Source organism: Miscanthus floridulus, chromosome 9, assembly GCF_019320115.1.
Source record: "Miscanthus floridulus cultivar M001 chromosome 9, ASM1932011v1, whole genome shotgun sequence".
NCBI classification, from domain to species: domain Eukaryota; kingdom Viridiplantae; phylum Streptophyta; class Magnoliopsida; order Poales; family Poaceae; genus Miscanthus; species Miscanthus floridulus.
The window spans coordinates 68,812,994-68,836,839 of record NC_089588.1 but is presented as its reverse complement, the minus strand read 5'-3'; the positions used below and the strand labels follow the sequence as shown (position 1 = coordinate 68,836,839).

The window sequence follows — 23,846 nt, the reverse complement described above, 5'->3', positions numbered from 1 at the left end:
TCTCATTATTGACCGATTTGGTACTATGTTGCCCTTTCTCCTCAAAACTAGTTATTAGGACAACACACACGCTCTCTGTCTATATATAATGAGAAATTTGTTTCAGTAACCCCAAGATCTTATATTTATTATGTTTCTTTCTAGGTTTTTGTTGAATACTAAAAACTAACTCTTGCAATGGAAGAGAACTGTTCAGAAACTACACCAAGATTCATTTGAATTTTCTTCTTCTTTTGTAAAATGTTCAAGATAGAATTTAAAAATTACTATTTATATTTATAATACTAGAATACTCATACACTTTGTTTAAAGCTAGATTACAATGATCTAACTGGCACAATGCAATAAGAGTAGTGATCAAATTAAGACGATGTAAACTGCTAAAGAAGAGACAGAATAGAGGTTCCTCTAATATGCTAAACGGTAAATTTCTATAGATTACTTTGATTAGCTTTGCAGTGAAAATGTACATGGGGAGATCCAATTAATATGTGTACGGAGCTAGAAAATCTAAGCTAATTCCCATTATGGAGATTTCTTTTTCAAGTGGCACACAAAACAACAACTATATTTTTTGGATAAAAGAGGAAGTTATTAACTTTCAAGAACATTACATCGAGATGATACAAAGCCCTCAAAAATGCCTTCGGGTCTATGCTTGAATAAAGCACACAACCATAATAAAAAACAGAATACCACGCACACTATTGTGACCATCAATACAAATAGTAGATTGACACCCATGTGTTCGGGGAAAAATAACACCATTAATTACCACCATGTTCGCTTGATCGTATTAGCCATGCTTATCAGCCATGATACAGTGTTTTTCTCTCACAACAAAACAACATCAGTCGGTTTATAAACCACAGAAACGATTAAGCGAACAGGGTGTAGGAAGCCACCACAACCAAGAATATGCAGCTTCTGTAGAATACTCCATGTATTGAACCAATATATAACCATGTAGCTAACTTGCAAAGGAGAATAATTATTTTCTTTTCCAAAAACAATATCGTTTTTGGAAGCTTAATTGACCAGCAAATGGCAGCTCCTCCTAGTAGAAGTGGCTTCAAGTTTTTATTTCCACCTAGTTGCCAAACATGTAATACACTTACAAGTTTAGGAAGACCAGAAAACATTTGAGTAATGGACCAAACTGTGCAAGCGAATCGACAATGAAAGAACAAGCGTTGCATTGTATGTCTCATCTCTGTGACAAAAGCAACAAGTTTTGCTACCTTGCCAGCTCCACTATGCTAAAATAATACTCCCTTCATTCCAGATTGTAAGATGTTTTGAATTTTCTAGATGTATTGATTTTACTATGTATCTAGCTAGACATAAGTGTATATATCTAGATATGTAGTAAAACCTATGTATTTAAAAATGTCAAAGCGTCTTATAATTTGGAATGGCGGGAGTACTGATTTTTAAGAATACTGATTTTTAAGCAACCCATGATCATGGACAGGTTAGAAATAATAAGAAGGGTTGCAACTCATTAGGTGAAAACGCCTTTAACAGTTGGAGTTTTCAGAAATTGCTAAGAGGAGTGCCTTAGCTCTTCATCTTCTGAGTTGATCTACCCAGTATTCATTCAAATACAAGTAAAAGGATACATATATAATCGAGTTTATCACCTCATATCCCTATCCATGAAATTAAGCCTGCAGTGCGCGGCCAAAAGGGACAGCCGTGGTCACAATGTAATGTAAGACCACCATCAGGACTGATATATTCAGATCCCAAGTGCTTGCATTAACTCACCAGCGCGTATCGCAGCCATTTGCCACCTCCACGGTTCGAACATGGACGCGATGACCCTGCCCCTCACACCTCCTTCATCCATTGTCGAGTCGGATCCAACAGTGATGTCGTCGGTGCACTTGAGAAGCTGATCAATGTAGGCCTGCAGGTCGTGCACGCAAGCTATGTCACCAGCCTCGAAGAAGTCGAGGGCAACCTCGACGCCGACGTGCACATAACAGGTCTTGCTCCATGGCAATTCATACCGTCCACTACGGAAACAGGGCATTTGCCGAGTACAACTTTCTTTACCGAGTGCTAAAAGTCGGGCACTCGGAAAAGAGCTATTTTGTTGAGTGTCGCACTCGGCAACGATATACACTCGGCAAAAAAGACTTTGCTTAGTGTCAGGCACTCGGCAAAGCCAGACACTCGGCAAAGGCTCTTTTTGCCGAGTGTCAGGCACTCGGCAAACTCTGGCGCTCGGCAAAAAACGGCGTCAGGTAACGGCCACCGCCTGCCGTCCAGGTTTGCCGAGTGCCAGAGGGTAGGCACTCAGCAAAAAAACTTCTTTGCTGAGTGCCAGACCCTGACACTCGGCAAAGGACTAGGGCTGCCGGTTTGCCGAGTGCCAGATCGGGGCACTCGGCAAAGGTGTTTTTTTAAGATCGGGCACTCGGCAAAGGTGTTTTTTTTTAAATCTAAACCCTAAACCGCACTGCATCTTTTTTTTAAATAAAAAATACCACTTTGCTGAGTGCTGGGCAGAGAGGCACTCGACAAACATTTTAAAAAAAATTGGCACGCTCTTTGCCGAGTGTCTCGGCAAAGGGAACTCTTTGCCGAGTGCCTGACAGCTGGCACTCGGCAAAGAGCATGTTTGCCGAGTGTCAAAAGATGACACTCGGCAAACCAATTTTTTTTGTATTTTGACCTCCAAACTTTTTCTGTAGTCCTCTTACAGTACTTGGTACTCCATTTCAAAATTTGGTACATTTCCCGAACTGTTTTCTATATTTAGTTAATTTATTTCATTTAATTGAATTTTTTCAGAAAATGCAAATTTGAACTGCACGTGCATCGAATAATAGAATTTAATGATTCAAAAAATGATATTCATGGTATTGAGTGTAGTGTGAGGCTGTATCCAGCAACGGACCCGAAATTTCGAATATCTTGTTCACGAAACATGACCACGAACTTGCGAACGAATTGTTTTTAAATTCTATAAAATGCAAACGAAGTCCGAAAATCATGAAACTTGTCGAGATGTCATGATATCATATGTGGAGGATGTGATAAAAATTTGAGAAGGTTTGGTGCACGTTATCATATACGATGCTTACAAACCAGGACATCTCCATATGCGATATCACTCTAACAACAACCTTCAATTTTAGATTTTGGTGAAGGTTTCCCCTTTTCTATGGTTCCCAGAAACTACAGATGAATTCTCAATCTTTGTTAGTGTTAATGGTTAGAGTAGAACACCCATGACATATGACATGGTGATGCCGTGGTTTGGATTTCTTTTCCATCGGTCTTTTGGTTTGTTTGATGAGGCTTGAAGCAGCTCTGCTTCAGTTGCATACTGTGCCATTTCTGAAAACGTCTTCTCTAGAAGATGAAATAGTTTGCCTGCTCTTGCTTTCATTGCTCGCCATGCTATTTTCATATGATCTTAGTTCCCTACAGATGTGCTCCATCCTAGCAGCAGCCACTCCAACATTCCAAGGAGCAGGACACGGACAGCTCATCTCAGTTGTATAGTGCTGCTGCATATAGTTGTCTAGGTGATTTATTTACATTTTTTCTCATGGAAACACTTTTGTGGAGGGGGATTTAGAATTCAGTAGAGGAGAAAGAGGATTAAAAACATTGTAATTTCAGGTCGCCAGAGGAGATGAGCTGCTGCACTTCGACAATTAAGTAAGCTGGTAGCAGTGCATCGGTAGCTTATCTGCTCATGGAGTTGCATCTTTGATTTGCTCACACAGGCAAGGGCAAAGTGCTAGCATTTTTTCATTCATGTTACAGAATACTCCAAGCAGCAGTTTAGTATGCTTTTGTGAAATGTCCTATTATGATGCAGTGGATCCATCTTTTAATAATTTCTGCTTTCATGCTTTTAGTAATTATTTATTCAATACTTGCTAGCTTCTTAGGTTAGCTTTTTGTGCATGGTTGAAATGGGATAAAACAAAGGGCAGACTTTTCACATTTTATTTATGACCTCTGTTTTAGTTCTACTCAGTCTGTGTATACGACTTAGTGCTTGATTGTTTCATTAGTGTCATGGTATGTCAGCCCATTTATTTAATTCAAGCTAACTGGACACTATTATATATAAAGTTAATTTTCAATCAAGCAAAACAATAACAGTGATTTTTCCTCCTAAATGTTAGGAAAAATAAATTATCATACATGTTAATTTTATATCTTATTTAATGTAAAGAACATTTTGGACTATTTTTGTTCGTATATATGTGTCATGCTCTAGACCATCCTATCTGAACCATAGCACTTTACTTGTTCTCAAGCTCCAAGTTCAAATAACATTACAAATATGCACTTTAGTCAAATTGTTACTATTCATTTATACTTGATTCTTATTTGTGAATTATCCTATGCTTTATTTTTATTTTGCTATTGGTGCTATATTTTATTTAGATTGTGCTATCATGGCAGTGGATAATTGGACCATAAATCTGGAATACGATGGGAAAGCTGAAGGACATAAACATGTGCAAAGGGAAAATGGATAGAGATGAGATATGCTTTTTCGACTTGATTGATCTGATCGAGGGTTCTGGGTACACATCAGTCGACTATCTATACTACAAGAGAAAAGATAGGTTGGTTGTAATACAACAAGATTCTAATGTGATGGAAATGCTCAACGAGTGTGAGAGCGAAAAGATGGTTAATTTGTTTGTGATGAGGTAGAGACTGGCCACTTTAGCGCCTACCAAGTCCAACAAAGAGCCATCCAAATCTAAACCAAAAAAATAAAGGTATTAGAATGAACATATAATTCACTTTTCTATGTATATTTGATTATTCAAGGACAACTATTCCAAGTCATGTTAGTTATCAATGATTTATTTTCATCCAAGATTAGCATATCCAACCCCACCGTGGTATGTGACTTAATAAATACAATCTTGATAGTCTAATACAAATATCTAGTTGTTTAATAAAAAGATTACATATTGTTTATTATATTTACTATAAACACGTGTTCATGTCCCCAACATTTGTTTAGCAGGAAGAGGATGTACAAAGAAAAAGAAAGGATTAAATGTAATGCATACTGAAGCACTATATGCTAACGAGGTTGAGCAGCATGATGATGAGAACCAGAACACATCAGGTACAAATGTAGTTAGATCAATCTCATTCATATAGATTGCATCTTAACCAATTACTATCACTATCATTCTGTTTTTAATAGGTGATGGCGATGAAGTATCTAGTAAACGAAAGGGGACTATTTTAACACATGTTTGGGATCTACTTGGAGGAGATCAGATAGTAGTAAGATGTAATATGCTTGGACAACCCATTGGAAAAGAAGGTGGCCTTTTAGGACAATTTTTGAGAACCATAGCAAGAAATGGTGGTTATTGTCCTGTTGGTGCCAAAGATTGGAGAGAAGTTAAGAAAAACAATGCAGAAACCATAATTCAATTCATCCAGGTTAGCTAAATTTTACACGACATAATGTTTTTATAAGATTAAGTATATTATGCTTGTTATCATGTCATGAAGTCAAATTCATTCCTTAGTGACTTTCTTATTTTAGACAAAGTTCTTATATCCTCATTCATGTGAGAAATGGATATTGAAATCAATTGGAAGAGATTGGAGAAAATACAAGGCAACATTAAAAAAGTCACTATTTAATCCAAAGAAGAAAAAGTCTGTTTTGAACAAGCGTTGTGCAGATGATATCGATGAAGATCAATGGAAGGCCCTAGTAAAATATTGGAAGTCCAGCGAAGGACAAGTAAGGCACCATTATTGACGCTATTTGGCTTTTTTACTATCACTATCTATACCATTATTGATTTTTATATGTATAATGATTCATTATCTATTAATTTACTTTTCTTGTAGATCCTAAGTGAGAAGAACAAAATAAGTTGTCAAATGAAGAAGACAACACACATAGCTGGTACAAATAGTTATGCTCGTTGGTCTGAGGACATGGTGAGTCATCTTCTATTTAAAATATATATATATGATTCTTCTTACTTTTCCTTTACTGCTATTTTTTAGAGGCAAACTAATCCTGAAAAAAAACAGCCACATAGAGCAAAGGTTTACCTCGCAACTCACAGGAAAAGGGGAAAAGGGATAAATGAAACAGTGGTATGCTACATGCACATGAGAATTTTTGCAAATATAAAATTATTTCTGTTTTCTAATGTGCGGATTTCTTGCTTGTAGGTTGAACTAGAAAATCTTCTAGACACACAACCAGAGTTAGCACAAAATAGTGAGGGAGGAGTTGCATGGGATGGTGATGCATTACATCGGATGTTGGGAGAAGAGAAAGCTGGACAAGTGCACGGCATGGGATTGCTTCTAGTTCCTAAACAAGTTTATGGTCGAAGAACACACCATTTTAAGGACATTAATATAGTTTTACTAGATGGCTCATCATCTGATGTAGAGACTCACATGTTGGAAGAAATAAGGCAACTCAAAGAGCATTCTAGAATGCAAGACAAAGTTATTAAAGAACTAAAAAACAATCAAAGGCACCATGAGAACCAAGAAGCAACAATGGTAACAATGTACATTTTAATTTGTAACTTCGTATTGAAATGTGTTACTCAAACTTTATTTATTTTCTAGGGAAATTGTGCTAGGAGTGATCATAACAATTCTCAGAATCAAGCGGTGCTTTCTAAAAGAAAGGTATTTGCTATATTTTCTATGTTTTCACCTAATTTAGTCTTTTGGCTTTAATATTGTTTCAAATTTTTAGAGAGTTCACTGTGTTGCACCCAACCAGAATGATGGATTCCTTGAACACAGGGATGAATTGGTAAAGTCACTTTCTTGTGAATTTAATACTATTTTATTCACAAAGGATTTTTTTTATATTAACTCATGCTACTGTCTTTTTTCTCTTTACTAGAATAAAGAAACATGTGGGCCTGAATATAGTGATGATGACAGTCTACTTTTATCCACCACAAGTAAAACGACAAAGAAACAAAAGGTATCTATGAACCACACTTTGCAATATTTATAGAGGAATTTTTGTCTTAATATTTCATACTTCATTTTATATGTGTAAGGGTCATCATGGAGGGCCTAGAGAGACTACGACCATTGCACACCAGGAGGTGGCTCATGACAAGGTTAGATGCAACAAGCTTCAAGCACCTAAACAACTTCCTGTAATGAAGGTAGATGAACATAATACACTTGTTCTAATTGCATGATCTTGATGTACAACTAAGGGTTGTTGGTCACTAAGAGATTATGTCAAATTAATGTAGGTTGGGTCCATAGTGCTACTAATGACTTCAAAATATCCTAATAAGGCTAATGTGGCCTATGCAACTCTCTTGAGCATTGATCCAAAAGTCATTGTTGGTGGAGTTAAGATAGGAAGTCAATTCTACAAAGTGCGTATCGATCATGCTATAGCAAAAGATGAGCCATTAGTGAGGCCCAACCCTAGGTGCAACAATATTGGTGATGCTCAAGCCAAAGGAGTCTCAATTGCTTGGCCTTCAATGTTTGTATGTTCAAACTAGCTTTCTTAGCTTACATCATTGTACATATGTGGCCTAATTTATAATCTTACAACTTACATTTTCTTTGCAGGTTCAAATGATTAATGGTTGAATTCCTACATCGATGTGTACAAAGAATAATGGAAGAATAAGAAATGGACTTTATGAATCCTAGCTAGTTCTTGAATTTTTCTTTCTAGTATAGACTATGTGTGTTTGCTCTCTAGAGTCATATCGTTATGTACAAATACTATGATTTAATCTGAACAAGCACTATGATTGAAATCATCCTACTATATGTGGATCTTGTTATGATTATTGAAATTTGTGGTTTATGTGATTTTGCAATGTGTCATATTTGTGTGATTCTATAATAATCCGTGTGCCACATATATAGGCGAAACAAATATTTGTTTCCTAATCTGAATATGTTACAATAGATATAAACAAGTGTTACAAACCATGTGTTCCTTTGTTCCATACTGTGCTCTACGATAATGTAGAAGTGTTACTAGAACTAAAAAAAAATGTTACAACAGATAATTACTATAACACTAGGTAAATATTCCCATAGATAAATAAATGTGTTACAAACTATGTATTACACCATAATGTGAAGTGTTACTAGAGAAAAAAAAAGTGTTACAACAAAAATTATTGTAACACTAGACAAATGTTCCTATAGACAAGTAGATGTGTTACAATAAATCAGTCTATAGTAACATGGCCAATTAGAACACAAAAAAATATGTTACTAAGAGAGCTAGTAACACTTTTTTCAACCTACACTAACACAAGTTGGTGTTACTATATCCTTGTGCTGTTGTAGTGGGCCGAGATGAGTGCACGTTGTATTTTTTTATTTGTTGTTCACTTAGTGATGGACTTGTGATATACTTATGATGCACTTGTGGACTTTGATGGACTTGTGGATTTATTTGGATGGACTTGAGCACTTATTATTATATATGTGATATATATTGTGATGGATGTGATATGTGTAGATGGATGTGTGGATGGATGAGATATATATGTGATGAATGAGATATATATGTGATATATGTTTGTATGAATTTATTTGTCAATGTAAAAAAATAAAAAATTGCCGTTTTGGGTCACTTTGCCGAGTGTTGCACTCGGTAAAGGACCCCGTTGCCGAGTACCATAGTCACAACACTCGGCAAAGCTGGAAAAATGGACGCTCGGAAAACCGTTTTTCCACCTTTGCTGAGTGCCAAGACCATGGCACTGGGCAAAGATTTTTTTAAAAAAAAATCAAAATTTGCCGAGTGCCAGACAGAGGGCACTCGACAAAGAAATTAAAAAAAAAATTCAAACTTTGCCGAGTGCCAGCCATAGAGCACTTGGCAAAGAATTTTTTTAAAAAAAATTCAAACTTTGCCGAGTGCCAGCCAGAGGGCACTCGGCAAAGAAATTTAAAAAAAAAATCCAGCCAGAGGGCACTCGGCTTTGCCGAGCGCCGGCCAGGGGGCACTCGGCAAAGAAATTTTTTTTGAAAAAAATAAAAAATCTTTGCCGAGTGCATGCAGGGTTGGCACTCGACAAAGAGACCGTCAACGGGGCCGGCGCCGTGACGGTCGCTTTTCTTTGCCTTGTGCCCCCGGGGCTCTCGGCAAAGAGGACTTTGCCAATCAATTTTTCGCCGTGTGTTCTTTGCCGAGTGTAATTTAGCCTTTGCCGAGTGCCTCAGGCACTCGACAAAAAACCTGAATCCAGTAGTGGTCCTTCTAGAACCCTGGCGCCCTCCTTGAAGAGGACCCCGGGCATCTTGGTCACTGGGTCGTTCACGTTCACGACCCGTAGCACCTTCACTCCCAGCTGGTCGCATCGGTCCTTGAACTCTAGGTTGCCAACACGCGGACCGGCGAAGGAGTAGACTGTGATGGGGATGGAGCCACCGCCGTTACCGTTATTAGGGTAAGAATTCAGGCCGAGCTCGGCGAGGTCATAACCGCGAGGAGGAGGGCGAGGGAGCTTCCCATGCTGTGTCCGGCGAGGGTGATACTTATCTCCTTGTCCTTGTGCTTGCCAACAAGGTGGGAGATCTCGGAAAGGAGCTGGTTGCGGCAGCTGCCGGTGGTGAACTTGTTGGAGACATCGTCGGAGGTGTAGAGGGAGAGGAACCCCGACTCGACTCGCACGTCCAGGAAGGGGTCACCAGGGTCGAAGCGTGCAGGCGCGAGCGTGCTCATGAAGTTAGCAAGCCACTCCGATCCCGTGACCGTTCCATGAAAGGAGACAAGGATGTCACGGTGGCCGAGATGAACTGCTTCCCCATCCGACGCGACGGAGACGTAGCCGATCCACCGGCTCTTGCTGCAGGATCGGCCCAAGCCCATGTGCAGCGCCGCCACGTCGGGTGCCACGTAGATGTACTTGGTGACGGCGTACCCGGCGCCGTGCATTCCCACCGCCTGCAGCATCTGCTTCTTGCCGTGCTTGTAGTTGAGATACCGCTTGGACCGTGGGTCCAGATCGAACACCCGGTAGCACGCCGCCACGAGCTGCGCGTAGCGGACGATCTCAGCACGGAGCAGCGGATGGAGCGGCTCCACCAGGCCTCGCCAGTCGCCAGCGCCTTGTACCTCCTGCCACATGCACGCCAGCGGCGGCGTAACCATGGCTTTGGCGCGGACACCTGCCGGCGCCACCACTTCCGTCGACGCTGCAGCCTCTTGCTTGTGTTGTAGGCTGCTGAGGCTGACGGTGGTCGGCGTGGCGGAGGACACCGCTAGGGTCGTGGAGACTCGGTGACGCATTGTCGTGGTCGGTGTGCCCGGCGCCACGGCGAGCTTCGTAGCGGCAGCCATCAAGCTTTGGAGGGAGGGAGAGATGGGGATTGGGGGTATGATGCTAGGAGCACAGTGGCGGTCGCTGGATATATAGCGCGTGTTTAGTTTGGGGAAAAGTTGAAATTTGGCTACTGTAGCACTTTCATTTTTATTTGGTAATTAGTGTTCAATCATGGACTAATTAGGCTCAAAACGTTCGTCTCGTGATTTCCCACCAAACTGTGCAATTAGTTTTTTTTCGTCTACATTTAATGCTCTATACGCGTATCGTAAGATTCGATACGATGGATACTGTAATACTTTTTGGGAAGTTTTTTTTTGAACTAAACACGAGCATAGTCATAGACGTGCGGTTGGTCTCTGGTGGAACACAGCGAGGGCGGCGACGGTTCTGCATGTGTAAGGGCGCAGCATTTGACCGGCACGAAGAAATTTAATTATTATTGACTTAAAGTGGTCGGTATCGGGCTCAACCGGGTAGGACCCGAAACCCAAAAGGAGTTGTATGACGCAAGATTTGCTTAGCACCCACTTTTGTTTTTCAATTTTTCTCAACCCTTCTCTACTTTCCCCTTCCACATCTCGAGCCCTCTGCTACAACAAGTGCACGGACAACGCGTCAAGTGGGCCACAATCGTAGAAACTACTACCATAATGACTTATATAGGTGGCTAATCACTACCGGAATCCTCAAATTTACCGAGTGTTTTTATGTTTGCCGAGTGTATTCTCTCGGACACTCGGCGACTAAGTTCTTTGTCGAGTGCTGCTCTAAAAATACTCGGCAAAAAAAGCACTCGGCAAAAGAGGGGGTTTGCCGAGTGTAAAAAAAACACTCGGCAAAGAGCGGGTTTGCCGAGTGTAAAAAAAAAACACTCGGCAAAAAAATAAAATATTTTTTCTGGAAAGGAAGGAGAAGAAAAAAATAAAAAAAAACTTTGCCGAGTGCTCAGATCTAGAGACTCGGCAAAAAATAAAATCTTTTTTCTAGAAAAGGAGGAGAAGAACAAAAATAAAAAAAAAAACTTTGTCTAGACTTGGCAAAGAATTTTTTTTTCTGGAAATAAAACCCGGCCTCCCTCCTCCTTTCCCGCACTGCCTCGCACACCGCCCTCTCCCTCCCCCCGCACACCACGCGCCCCTCCCTCCCTCCCCTCTCAGCTCCCACTCCCTGCCCTCCTCGCCGGCGGCCGGCCCTCGCCGGTGCACCTCCTCCCTCCCCTCCCCTCCCCTCGCCTCGCCTCGCCGGCGCCCCCTCCCCTCAAATTCCGGCCGGCGCCCCTCCCCTCCTCTCCCGGCGTCCCCTCCCCTCGCCGGCATCCCTCCCCTCCTCTCTCGGCGTCCCCTCCCCTCGCCGGCGCCCCCTCCCCTCGCCGGCGCCCCCTCCCTCGCTCCCGGCACCCCCTCCCCTCCTCTCCCAGATCTGGCGCCCCCTCCCTCTCTCCTAGCGGCGCTGCCCCCTCCCCCCCTCTCCCAGCCCGCCGCCCCTGGATCCGTCCCTCCCTCTCCCGGCTCTGGCCCCTCCCTTCTGCTCGCCTCGCACGGACTCGTGGAAAGGGATGGAGTCCACTGCCGTGCTCACGAGGACGGCGCCACCGCTCGCCAGGTCCACTCGTCGTCCCTCCTGCGCGCTGTGGCCGGCGGCGTCCCTCTCCTTCGCCACTGCTAGGGCTGAGCACGGCGTCGGCGGGGAGCGGGAGGGCGGCCTGGGCTCGCGCTGTCCCACGGCGTAAAATCATCGCCTCCTCGGTTGGTGCCCCTACATACTTGGTCTGATTGGGTACTTGCATTAACTTGAGGCGTGGATGGTGGTGGCGGTGGCGGTGCTGGTGGTGCGGGCGTGGTGTCGGCGTGCCTTTTTTTTGAAAAAAAAAAGTTTGCCGAGTGTTTTTTGGGCACTCGGCGACGTCTTTGCCGAGTGCCCAACAAAAAACACTCAGCAAACTAGCATTTGCCGTTAAAGGGTTTGCCGAATGTCGTTTGCCGAGTGTTTTTAGGGCTTCGCCGAGTGCCCCTGGCACTCGGCAAAGCTCCTTTATCCGGTAGTGAATGGAGGCAGACGCCTTTACTTGCCTGTCTCCACGTTGCCCTACAATACTCTATGTGGTGCGGGCACATGTGCATGCTATTGTGTAGTCGCATACGTAGGCTCAGAAAGTGGATATGTGTCGCAGCATGTAGATGGGCAAGAGGGCCGCTTCCACTATCATGCATGTAGCCTCGGCAAGTCAGACACGAGGATTGGAGAGCTAGCCATGGGGGACAAATGAAGAAAAAATTGATCACTTACATGTGGGCCCCATATGTATAAAGAAGATAATGCAATGTATTTTTTTCTCCATCTACTGGAGCTACCATTCTTTAAAACTAGAAATCATGTTTTCTTATTCCTTTATAGCTAAATTTAAGAGAAAGGGAAAAAGAGATCTCGTGACAATACCCTTATAGCTTCTCGATCCAATTGATAATATAAGTGATCCTCTTTCACTATAACCAGTAAAATTTAAGCTCTAGCAGATCCCATTTCTAATCTCCTTTTCATATTTTTTCTAGTTCAGAAAACCATCCCCTCAACCCCTTGAAAGAACACATGAGTGGAAGAACAAGAGATTTCTTTCTCAACCCCAATTCTATCTTACCCTCTCACTAATCTCTAGGGCTTCATGCCAGAAGGGTTGCTGCCGCACCATGCCCCGAGCTCGAAAGAGCATTCCCGCCTACACTTCGCACCACCCATGCTAGGATGGTTGTGCCATGCCCTCTGTCTACTGCTGCTTCACGTGTGTTCGCCATGATGTTGTCAAGATGGGAGAAACGAGAGAAGAGAGAACAGAGGAAGAGATACTTATTTAATTAGCACTGAATGTGGGTTCCCATGTATAATAAAGTGGATGATGTTTACTCAACTTAATAGGGCACTATCCCATATAAACTATAATTCATTTTTCTCAATCTCCTATCATAGATTTTGTGGTAAAAGGGAAAGGAGATCTGGTGGAGATGCTTCCCATCATTATTATCTACTAGTACTAGCTCTATTTCATGTTTCGTGTATGTAAAAAATGGTATTGATGGATTTGTATTCCACCTTATGCATATCACAACTTTAATAATTTCTTGCTTACTGTGATAGTTTAAACTACCTATCTTTGTTTACGCATAATTAAGTCTAGCTAGGTTCTACTATTTGTATATATAGTGTTATCACTACAAATTACCCACACGTAATATTTCAGAAACCATATGACACATGAAAAATAAGTTTGATTGATTTCAGTCATCAAGCTGTAAGAAAAATGGACCCTAGGCCCATTTGTATTGAAGTTTGGTGTTTGATGACGAACACAACCAAATTAGACTAATGAATTTGCAAGTAATTATTTTGTAGTTCAATAGGGTGCAAGACATGACTTGGACGAAGGCGACATGATGATCCAACGATCAACACCATAAGCAAGAGCCTAGAAGCACAAGAGAAGACCCAAGATATCAAACAAAGTCCAAGCATGAAGATGGGAACCAAGCTGGACACAAGGATCGCGAAGAAAGGAATGAAGAAGGCGCTCGACAGAGATGATCGGACGCTGCCACAAAGGCACAGGACGTATCCGATCATTGCCCATACAACCGCAGTGACCGATGCGATGACCGGACACTGAGGAAAGTAGTGACTGGACACACAAGTGACACTATTCATCATCACAGCAACATTCTAAGCGTGATCGGACGCGACGGCAGGACGACCGGATGCACCAAGAAATAGCGTCCGATCATGTCCAGAAAGATTCCAGAGTGGTGCCAGCGCGACCGGACGTGTCTAATCGATGATGAGTCCGATCTCTACGTGCGGGCTCAACGGTCGGGAGGTCCGGACGCGTCCGATCTGGGTGTGACCCGTGTCCAGTCGCTAGCTGAAAATTGGGGTTTTGCCCCCAACGGCTAGTTTCGACTTGGGGCTTATAAATAGACCTCCCAACCAGCCTTTGGAGAAGTGGAGAGCTGAGGAAACAAACCAAGGGTGTTGATACACCATTTTAGTGATCTCCATTTGCATAGTGCTTATTGATTAATTAGGTGATTAGCTTAGGTGCTTTGCGAAGTGCTTAGGTTGATTAGACCACCGCTTATGCGGTTGCTTTAGGTTTAGGCCTAGTGTTTAGTGAGGTTTGCACACCTTTTATCACTCGGTGCTTGTGCGCACTATTATTGTACATCGGAGGGGCTTGTAGTCTTGCAAGATCACGCCAACCACGTTTGTGGTGTGGCCTCCACCGTATACCAAAGGGAACAGGTCCTGCAGCGGTTCGTCTGAAACCTTGATAGTGAACACGACGGGGTGCGGTCCGAGAGAGGCTTGTCGAAAGGCACACCGGAGACCCACTTGCACGTGGTGAAGGCCCGGGGCTATCCACAGAGTTACCCGATCGAGAGCTTGGCCCTTCTGAGGGATTCCTTATGAGGGGCTCCAATGAGAACTAGGGAGAAGCCTCAGCTCTTCTTGATATCTCGATAAAAATACCAGTCATCGACGGGGGTTTGCATCTCTACCTCATCTTTACCTTCTGCATTTACATTGTGACCTAGGTTGTGTGCTTTACTTTCCAAGCTGAGTTGATAGGCTAGTTGATAGGGTTGGAACCGAGGTTGTAGCACTCTTTTGCGGTAGAGATAGCAACACATTAGCAAAACCATAGTTGCACAATTAGATAGATTTCTTTCTTGCATAGGTTTTGCTAAGGCGGAATTAGAGGCCATAGTTGGAAGTAGAATTTTAAGTTGCCTAATTCACCCTGATCTTAGGCGTGACGGTCCCTTACTAGTGATATCAAAGCCAATTGGCTCAATTTGGACCTTTGGCTTCACCGCCATTGAGCCGACGCTATTTAGAGTGGTTGGGATTGATACCTCTAGGTCTCCTCACTTTGATGGCACTAACTTCTCCTAGTATAAAGCTAGAATGGCTTATCACCTTGAGGCAGTAGATTTAGGTATTTGGATAGTCACTCATGATGGGATGAAACCCATTGAGAATCCCAATAAACCCACAAAGAGTGAAGAAAAAGAAATTCGTTTCAATGCTAGAGCTAAAAATTGCTTGTTTGAATCTTTTAGCGTGGATGTGTTTAACCAAGTGTTCACTTTAAATATGGCACATGAGATTTGGTTAAAATTACAAGAGCTCCATGATGGCACAAGTAATGTTCGTGAGCAAAAACATTGCCTAGCTCAACAAAGTTATGATTCTTTTGAAATGAATAATGATAAGCTTGTTCGTGATATGTATTCTCGTTTGAATCTAATTATCAATGAGCTCAATTCTATAGGATGAACAAAGCTAGGTGATGTGGATATCGTGAGGAAGATCATCTCTGTGCTACCACAAAAGAAATATACAAGCATCATCACCATCCTTCACAACACGGAGGACTTAAGCACCATGACCCCGGCCATAGTTATTGGCAAGATAGTGGCATTTGAGATGTCACGTAAGATGGGTCACAAAGAAGCCTCTTTATCAAGCAAAGGCAAAACTCTCGCTTGTAGTGAGCACAAGAAGATGAAGGGCAAGCAAGTTGAGATAAGCTCAAGCTCAAGCTCCTCAAGTGAAGATGAAGAAGAAGATGATGATGATGATGAATCAAGTGATGATGATAAATCTTCCTCTTCCATCTCCGATCTTGATGAAGAATCAATCAAACTTATCAACATGGTGGAGAACATGATCCAAAGGCTCAATGTCAAGGGTGTGCCCATCCAAATTCACGATTTCATTTTCACCAATCAAAAAATGAGCAAAGGAAGAAAGGATGCTATAGATGCGGAGAATTGGGGCACTTTGTGGAAGTTTGTCCAAACAAGCCCACCCCCGAGACAAAGAAGAAGGCATGCAAGGACAAAGCCCTCACATCACTAAGGTCATGGGATAATTCTTCAAGTGAAGAAGAAGACCATCACAAGAGACGAGGGTACAAGCACTCATCATCAAGCACTTCACGAGTGTGTCTTATGGCATGAGGTAACAAAAAGTCTATCCCTAGTGATAGTGACAATAATAGTGATAGTGATGATGAGCCACCTTCTTATGAGCACCTTGTGCAAGAAAATCTTAAATATGCTAAATGTTGCACTAGTCAATAAAAGAAGCTTAAAATGTTGCAAGAAAAGCTAGATAGTTCACAAGAAGCATATAAAACCTTGCTTGAACAATATGAGATATTTGCTAATCTCAATATTGAACTATCTACTAAAATTGAGCAACTTAAAGCTAGTGCAACAACATATGCATGCATAATCAATGATGAGCAACTTATAAGGAAAAATAAAAAAATAAAAGAAAAGTTAGCTAGCTCACAAGATGCCTATAAAAGTTTGCTTTCTAAAATAGAAACCATGTGCAAACATTATGATGAGCTAACTAATAAAGTTACTAATGTTGAAGTCGTCGGTACTACCCCCACCAAGGCACCTAAAAAGAAAAGTTCAATCTTTGACATGCCTAAAAAGGATGCCTCTACTTCTTGCAATGATTTATGTTTAGACTCACCCTTGTGCAACCAAGTTTGTATTGAGAAAGTTGTTGTAGATACATACACACAAGAGGTCGCAATGTAGAATGAGCAACTCAAGCAAGAACTGCCTTACCAAGGACTTGACTCAAGTAAATGGCAAAACGGAGCAAGCCCAACTTCATCAAGATAACACCGTTAAGGGAGTGAAGAAGCTTGATGAAGGACAAACCATGGTTTGCTATGTATGCCATAAGGAAGGCCACAAGTCCTATGAGTGCAAGGTGAAGAATTTGGCAGGAGGTAAGAAGAAAGAGAAAAAAAGAAAACAAGCAAACTCTCCAACACCTACACCAACAAGGTGAATAAAAAGGCCTCCACACCTTATCTCTTGAAGAAGAAGAAAAATGACAAGGTGGTGGCCATCAAGGTGAACAAGCAAGCCAACATTGGGGCCAAATGCATTTGGGTGCCAAAGGAGATTATTTCCAACATGAAGAGCACTAAGAAGGTTTGGATCCCGAAGGGTAAGTGAGAAGTCCAATGGACTTCGGGAAATTTGGAGACTTGGCATAATTTAGGTGTATTTCATGGGGTGCATCATGATGGTCAAGGTAATTGCCAAGTGGGTTACTGAATACTACGGACCCAAATTCTCCACCCCATGTAAGGTAACACTACTACAGAAATGAACTTGCGCAGCGTTGCATAATTGGCCTCCGTGGCGGGCACTATTTTTGCCCGCCACGGTAATTCGGTGGCCGGCCGGCTAGTGAGACGCCCGCTGCGGTAAATGATTTACCGCAGCGGGCAACCTTATTTGCCTGCTGCGGTAAATCCCCATTTACCGCAGCGGACATCTTAACGCGTCTGCCACGGTAAATCGATTTATCGTGGCGGGCACACTAAAAGGCCCGCCACGGAAAAAGGCAAGGCCCAAATGGCCCAGCGCCGGCCCGATAGTTGTCTTCATATATAAGCCAGCACTTAGGGTTCCCTTTCACTCCTCTCACCCCCTCGCCCTCCCTCTCACTCTTCTCAGACGCGGTCACACTCCCTTCCCATGCGTTGCATCCTGAGAGACGAGCCCCTCTCCCTCGATCCCCACCCCTACACTCCCCATCCTCTATCTCTCCCGGCGGCGGCGGCACTCTTCTCGGCCGTGGTGACGCGGTGGCGCTGCTCACACGGGCAACGAGCGGTGCCGTGGTGTGGCTCGCGCGGAGGGAGGGCGGCGCGGTGGTGCTGCTCGCGCGAGTGGAGGGCAGCGCCGTGGTGTGGCTCGCGCGGAGGGAGGACGGCGCGTTGAGGCGGCTCGCGCGGGCGGAGGTTGTCGTGGCGGCCCGTCCTCCACCAGGCTACAGCGGCACGGCGTCATCTCGATCCGCCTCCAACGACGGCCACAGCTACGGATCTACCCCGGCGAGGGCGTATCTGGCCCCGACGAGGGTGGATCCGGACCCGGCGGCTCCACGGCGTCAATCCGGCCACCAGCGGCTCCACGGCGTCGATCCGACCACCGGTGGCTCCATGGCGTGAATCCACATCTGGCGCCCCTCTCCCGGCGGCTGGTGGGCCTGTCGACGGCGGATCCGGCAAGGTGGAGCTCAAGGCGAGCTCGCATCGGATCCTGGCGGCGCTAGGGTTTCGGTAGGGTTTCGGACTATTGGGTTGGAAACGGGCTCACCAGTGGGCTGAGAATGGGCTCGCTGGCGGGCTCCTGGGTTTTATTTTGTTTTTTAAAAACATTAACCACGGCGGGCAAAGCCGCCTGCCGTGGTTAAGCCACGATTTACCGTGGCCTCTAGGCTGCGGCGGATGGCTTTGCCCGCCGCGGGAAACCGAAAACGCCCGCCTCCAGTAAAGTTTGTGTAGTAGTGTAACTAGATTTAATTTCTTGCAATCTCAATTAGCATCTAATTACTTTTTGTGCCTAGGTTTGCATTTGCATGTTTAATCTTTTGTCATGAATACACTAGATATATCTTATGGTAGGTTTGCTCGGTATCACTCTTACCCTTGGAGCAAACATACATGGTTTAAATTGCTTAGGAGCATGGTGCATAGCTTGTTTTACAATTGTTTATCTAATATGTGCTAAAGTCCAAATTGTAGATAATTTCCCTCGAATATCACTTTTGAAAATGGTTATCACATTCATGCGATGACATCTTTCAAATGGTTTTTTTTCTAAAATTAATATGCATGTCTCCTACAAGTATTCCATGCTTGTATGCATAAATTTAGGGGGAGATTACTCTACAAGTTGGATGCTTTGAGACTAACACCATTTCAAGCTTATCATGTGTGTAGTAGTCTTATTGCAAGGAAAATGGAGTCCGCGGAGATAAGCATCAAGCTCTAAAATCCACCACCATTTACAAGTAATATCATTACAAGTGATGATGATCCAAGTGATCTCTACATGTGGTATTTCTAAACCGATATCATTATGATGATTTCTCTTTTGTATTTATATGCTTTCTCCATGCATTATATAGATTAAACTCCCTTGTGCATTATTTTGCCAATTATGCATATGCTTCACCCTCCACCATATGTATGCATATATTTAGGGGGAGCTTAATCTATGTAATGTGAGACTCAAGTTTTGTGATCTATTCCACTCCACATATAAAGGATCGCAAAATTTGACCCTCCCTTGTGCTACTAATGTCTTCCTTTTCGGTATTTGATTCCAAAGGGGAGAAATTATAGGACCAAAAACAAGCCCAATCATAATAATTTACAAGTGGTAATGGTCCGAGAAATGGAGGATAGTGGATTATAGAGTTAGGGGAGGCTTGAATCCGTAATGCCACATGGGGACATTTGCAAGGACAAGATAAGTTTCCAAAGATGTTTACATGTGGTATCTTTGAGCATCAGATAACCTTGCCCTTTGCATTGCATCTAAGCAAGTACATAGTTTTTAAATTCCAAAATTTTATTATTATTTGCTTGCTTTGGTCGTGTTGTCATCAATCACCAAAAAGGGGGAGATTGTAAGAAAAATGGACCCTAGGCCCATTTACTTTGAATTTTGGTGTTTGATAACCAACACAACCAAATTGGACTAATGAATTTACAAGTAATTGTTTTATAGTTAAATAGGATGCAAGACGTGACTTGGATGAAGGCGACATGATGATCCAACGATCAACACTATAAGCAAGACCCTAGAAGCACAACAGAAGACCCAAGATATCAAGCAAAGTCCAAGCATGAAAATAGGAACCAAGCTGGATGCAAGGATCGCGAAGAAACAAATGAAGAAGGGGCTCGACGGAGACAACCGCATGCTGCCACAAAGGGACCGAACGCGTCCGATCATTGCCCGTGCAACTGTAGTGACCAACGTGATGATCGGACGCTAAGCGAACCAGTGACCAGATGCATAGGTGACGCTGATCATCGTCTCGACAACATTCTCAGCGTGACTGGATGCGACGGCAGGACGATCGGATGCACCAAGAAGTAGCGTATGATCATGTCCAGATCGATGATGACCAGACTCGGCAATGAGTCCGATCTCTACGCATGCGCTCAACGATCAGGAGGACCAAACGCGTCCGATCATGGCGTGACCCATGTTCGGTCGCTAGCTGAAAGAAGGTTTTTGCCCCCAATAGCTAGTTTCGACTTGGAGCTTATAAATAGACCTCCTAACTAGCCATTGGAGAAGTGGAGAGCTGAGGAAACATACCAAGGGTGTTGATACACCATTTTAGTAATCTCCACTTGCATAGTGCTTAGTGATTCATTAGGTGATTAGCGTAGGTACTTTGCAAAGTGCTTAGGTTGATTAGACTACCGTTTATGCGTTTGTTTTAGGTTTAAGCCTTGTGTTTAGTGAGGTTTGCACACCTCTAATCACTCGTGCACTATTGTTGTACATCGGAGGGGCTTGTAGTCTTGCGAGATCACGCCCACCACGTTTATGGTGTGGCCGCCACCATGTACCGAAGGGAACAAGACCCGCGGTGGTTTAGCCGAAAGCTTGATAGTGAAGACGGCAGGGTGCGGTCCGAGAGAGGCTTGCCGGAAGGTACACAGGAGACCCACTTGCACGTGGGGAAGGCCCGGGGCTATCCACGGAGTTACCCGACCAGGAGTTTGGCCTTTGCGAGGGATTCCTTGCGGGGGGCTCCAACGAGGACTAGAGGGAAGCTTGAGCTCTTCGATCTCGATACCTCGATAAAAATACCGAAGTCGTCGATGGAAGTTTGCATTTCTACCTCATCTTTACCTTCTGAATTTACATTGTTACCTAGGTTGTGTGCTTTACTTTCCTAGCTTAGTTGATAGGGTTGGAACCTAGGTTGTAAGACTCTTTTGCGGTAGAGATTACAATACATTAGCAAAACCATAGTTGCACATTTAGATAGATTACTTTCTTGTATAGGTTTTGCTAAGGTAGAATTAGAGACCATAGTTAGAAATAGAATTTTAAGTTGCCTAATTAACCCCCTCTTAGACGTCATGGTCCCTTACACAAACAATTGACTAAAACCTAACTGGATGAAAAAAATATAGTGTACTTATTGTTTTTTTAGAAAATAAAAATTGTTGCGGCCTCTAAATTTCATCCAAGTTCACATATGATTTTCGGCTCATTTGCTGAAAAAAGTGAAGTCTATTATTGCTTCTACCTCAGCTCTCGGAAAAAATGTCCTAAGCAGTTATGCCTTGCTCGCTAACCAGAAAACTCATGCATCTTAATGCTGCAGCTATGACGAAAACTGCAACTAATATGGTCGCTTAAAAATTAGCCTGCGTAAAGAGGTATATTGTTCTTTTTCTCAAAAACAACATCATTATGCATGCACTAAATGCCTTGAAAAAGAACTGCCAACTGAAGGTAATTTCGTCCTAGATTTATATAGTGAAAACTGTCAACAAAATATTTCTGTTGAAAGGAAATAAGTAAAGTAGTAGTGATTTTTGTACAAATAATATGGTTCCACTTGTATATGTCATGTATTTGCTTATAGGTATAGAATGAAGAAAAACCAAGACAGTGGGCCCACTTAGGGGGATCCGCCGACACACCCATAGTGGCCCCACTACCTCTCAACCCATCCACAAGCCTTGATGATCCATCAAACACACCCCCAGCAATATCAACTCTTGGATTGGAACTGTGCTTTCTCTAGACAGCTCAGAATCAAGGCACATAGATTAAAGCTAAAGGGCCTATATCTCCATCATCCAAAGGATTCAAGTGGCCTCACCAGAGAATAGCCACAATAGAAGAGAAGGAGAAGCACCCCAGCTATCAGGGGGGGTTGGCCAACCCTCCAGAGGTGGTTGGGCAACCACCCCTTTTGCTCCAACGCCTTCCACCTCTTATCCATGCAAGGAAATTAACACAATTTGGAATGATCTCCATCCTTGATTTAAAGATGATTTGATCCAATGAAGGTGAATGGAGAGCACATGGATCCATGGGCCCACCAAAATTAATATTCTCTAGAATCAAGAAAGCATCTCTACTCTCTTAAGGCACCCCTAGACAATAAATTCCCCATACCCCCTCACTTTATTCATGACTGCAAAGGAGGAGCTACACATTCCACTCATGGGCGAAGAGCTGCTCTAGTAGTAGTATACAAAATAGGGAGAGAGTAAGGGGAGTGTGGAGAAAGACCCGGATTAGTCGGTGTCTTCTCCAAGCTGTACCTTGGCGGATGCAATCTTCTTGTGAATAAACATCCAAGATTCTATATGGTAATTGATCTCTAATTCTAATAAATTGATATATAACATGTTCTCATCACTACATCTCTTTACTTTGGTAGAGTGCTCTAGCTTCACTAAAGGAACTTAATGTATTAGAGTAGTGAGTTATAGTGTAGACATGGTGTCTAGACTATATCTTGCCTGTGTATGCTGCTTGTCACACGGATTGCTCATGGTAGCCAGTAAGTGGAGACAACCCTATCTGGTCTTTGTAATCCACAACGTGTTATAAGGCAAGTTATTAAAATAGTAGAACCACCCGATGAGATGCCTCGAGCAAGGGTTTTGTCCTCTCGTTATTTCGTCTTTCATCCCGTGAGCAAGGGTGAGGTTATCACCTTTATATCTATCTTACCTTACCCGATTCATTACCATAGAAATTCTCTCTACCCAACATTTCATAAACTCTCCTTTGTGTCATAGTAGGACGAACCTGATTCTTTGTTAGTTCACTTCGCATTCTCCATGGAAATTGATACATGGAATACTCCTGGTCAAAGCTACCTTGACTACCGGATGCTTGCGGTTTACCCGTTTGCCACCTTTGGCGTCAACACTCTCCTTATCACTAGAATGATCCCTCGGTTACTATGTTAGCAGTTTCTACAAACAGGGAGGGCTGGTCACCCCTCTTTAGAAAGAGGTCTCTGTTACTGAAAAAGAGAGGTGAGTGAGCATATCCGCCTCTAAAAATCATAAAAAAGAAACAAAAAATGGAACCCCATTCACTCCCCGGCCCGCTCCTAGGCCTGCTGCCGAGCCCATTCCTAAGCTTGTCGGGCCGTGTTGGCTTTTTTGCCCTCACTCGAGCCACATAACTGGATTGTTTACCCTTGGCCACGCCATGCCTCCACACCTTGTCCTTGGCCACGTCGCGTCATCACCGTACCATGCCCTCGCCCTCAAATCCACTAGTAGAAGGTGATTGGGCCTTCCTCCCACAAGCTACCGACGGAAGTAGAGCCCCCACATGCACCACCAAGAGTTGAGCCCTCGTGCAACTGTGGAGATGAAGAAGTCATAGTCGAAGGAACCGGCACAGGTGGAGGAAGCAGCATGGGTTGAGGTGGACGAAGCAGTGTAGGTGCAAGTGGAGAGCATCGGTGGAGACAATAATGAAGTGGTCGGATGATGTAGGATGGAGAGGTCCACATACCGCAGCTAGTGCATGGTGGACCTACTCCACCGGCGGATGCATTGTGCCCTTGCTCCATGTGGTTGCAGGCGGTGGAGCACATTGAGGATTTTCCTTGATTAGTTGCCGGTGGATCTACCCCGTC

At 43.3% G+C, this 23,846-nt stretch overlaps 2 protein-coding genes across 2 annotated transcripts; one reads left to right on the top strand and one right to left on the bottom strand.

Moving 5' to 3' along the window:
• Window positions 1–1,741: 1,741 nt before the first annotated feature.
• On the bottom strand, window positions 1,742–10,336 carry LOC136480053 (phospholipase A1-Ialpha2, chloroplastic-like). Its single transcript, XM_066477724.1, is given in 4 exon segments — window positions 1,742–2,021; window positions 4,707–4,714; window positions 9,261–9,476; window positions 9,479–10,336. Coding segments are annotated over 4 exon segments (1,362 nt in total).
• On the top strand, window positions 5,056–7,617 carry LOC136483868 (uncharacterized). Its single transcript, XM_066481015.1, has 10 exons — window positions 5,056–5,122; window positions 5,204–5,448; window positions 5,555–5,758; window positions 5,869–5,961; window positions 6,031–6,123; window positions 6,202–6,543; window positions 6,613–6,675; window positions 6,746–6,805; window positions 6,899–6,982; window positions 7,597–7,617. Exons 1-10 carry the CDS (start codon window positions 5,056–5,058, stop codon window positions 7,615–7,617), a joined length of 1,272 nt encoding a protein of 423 aa, XP_066337112.1.
• Window positions 10,337–23,846: the final 13,510 nt, after the last annotated feature.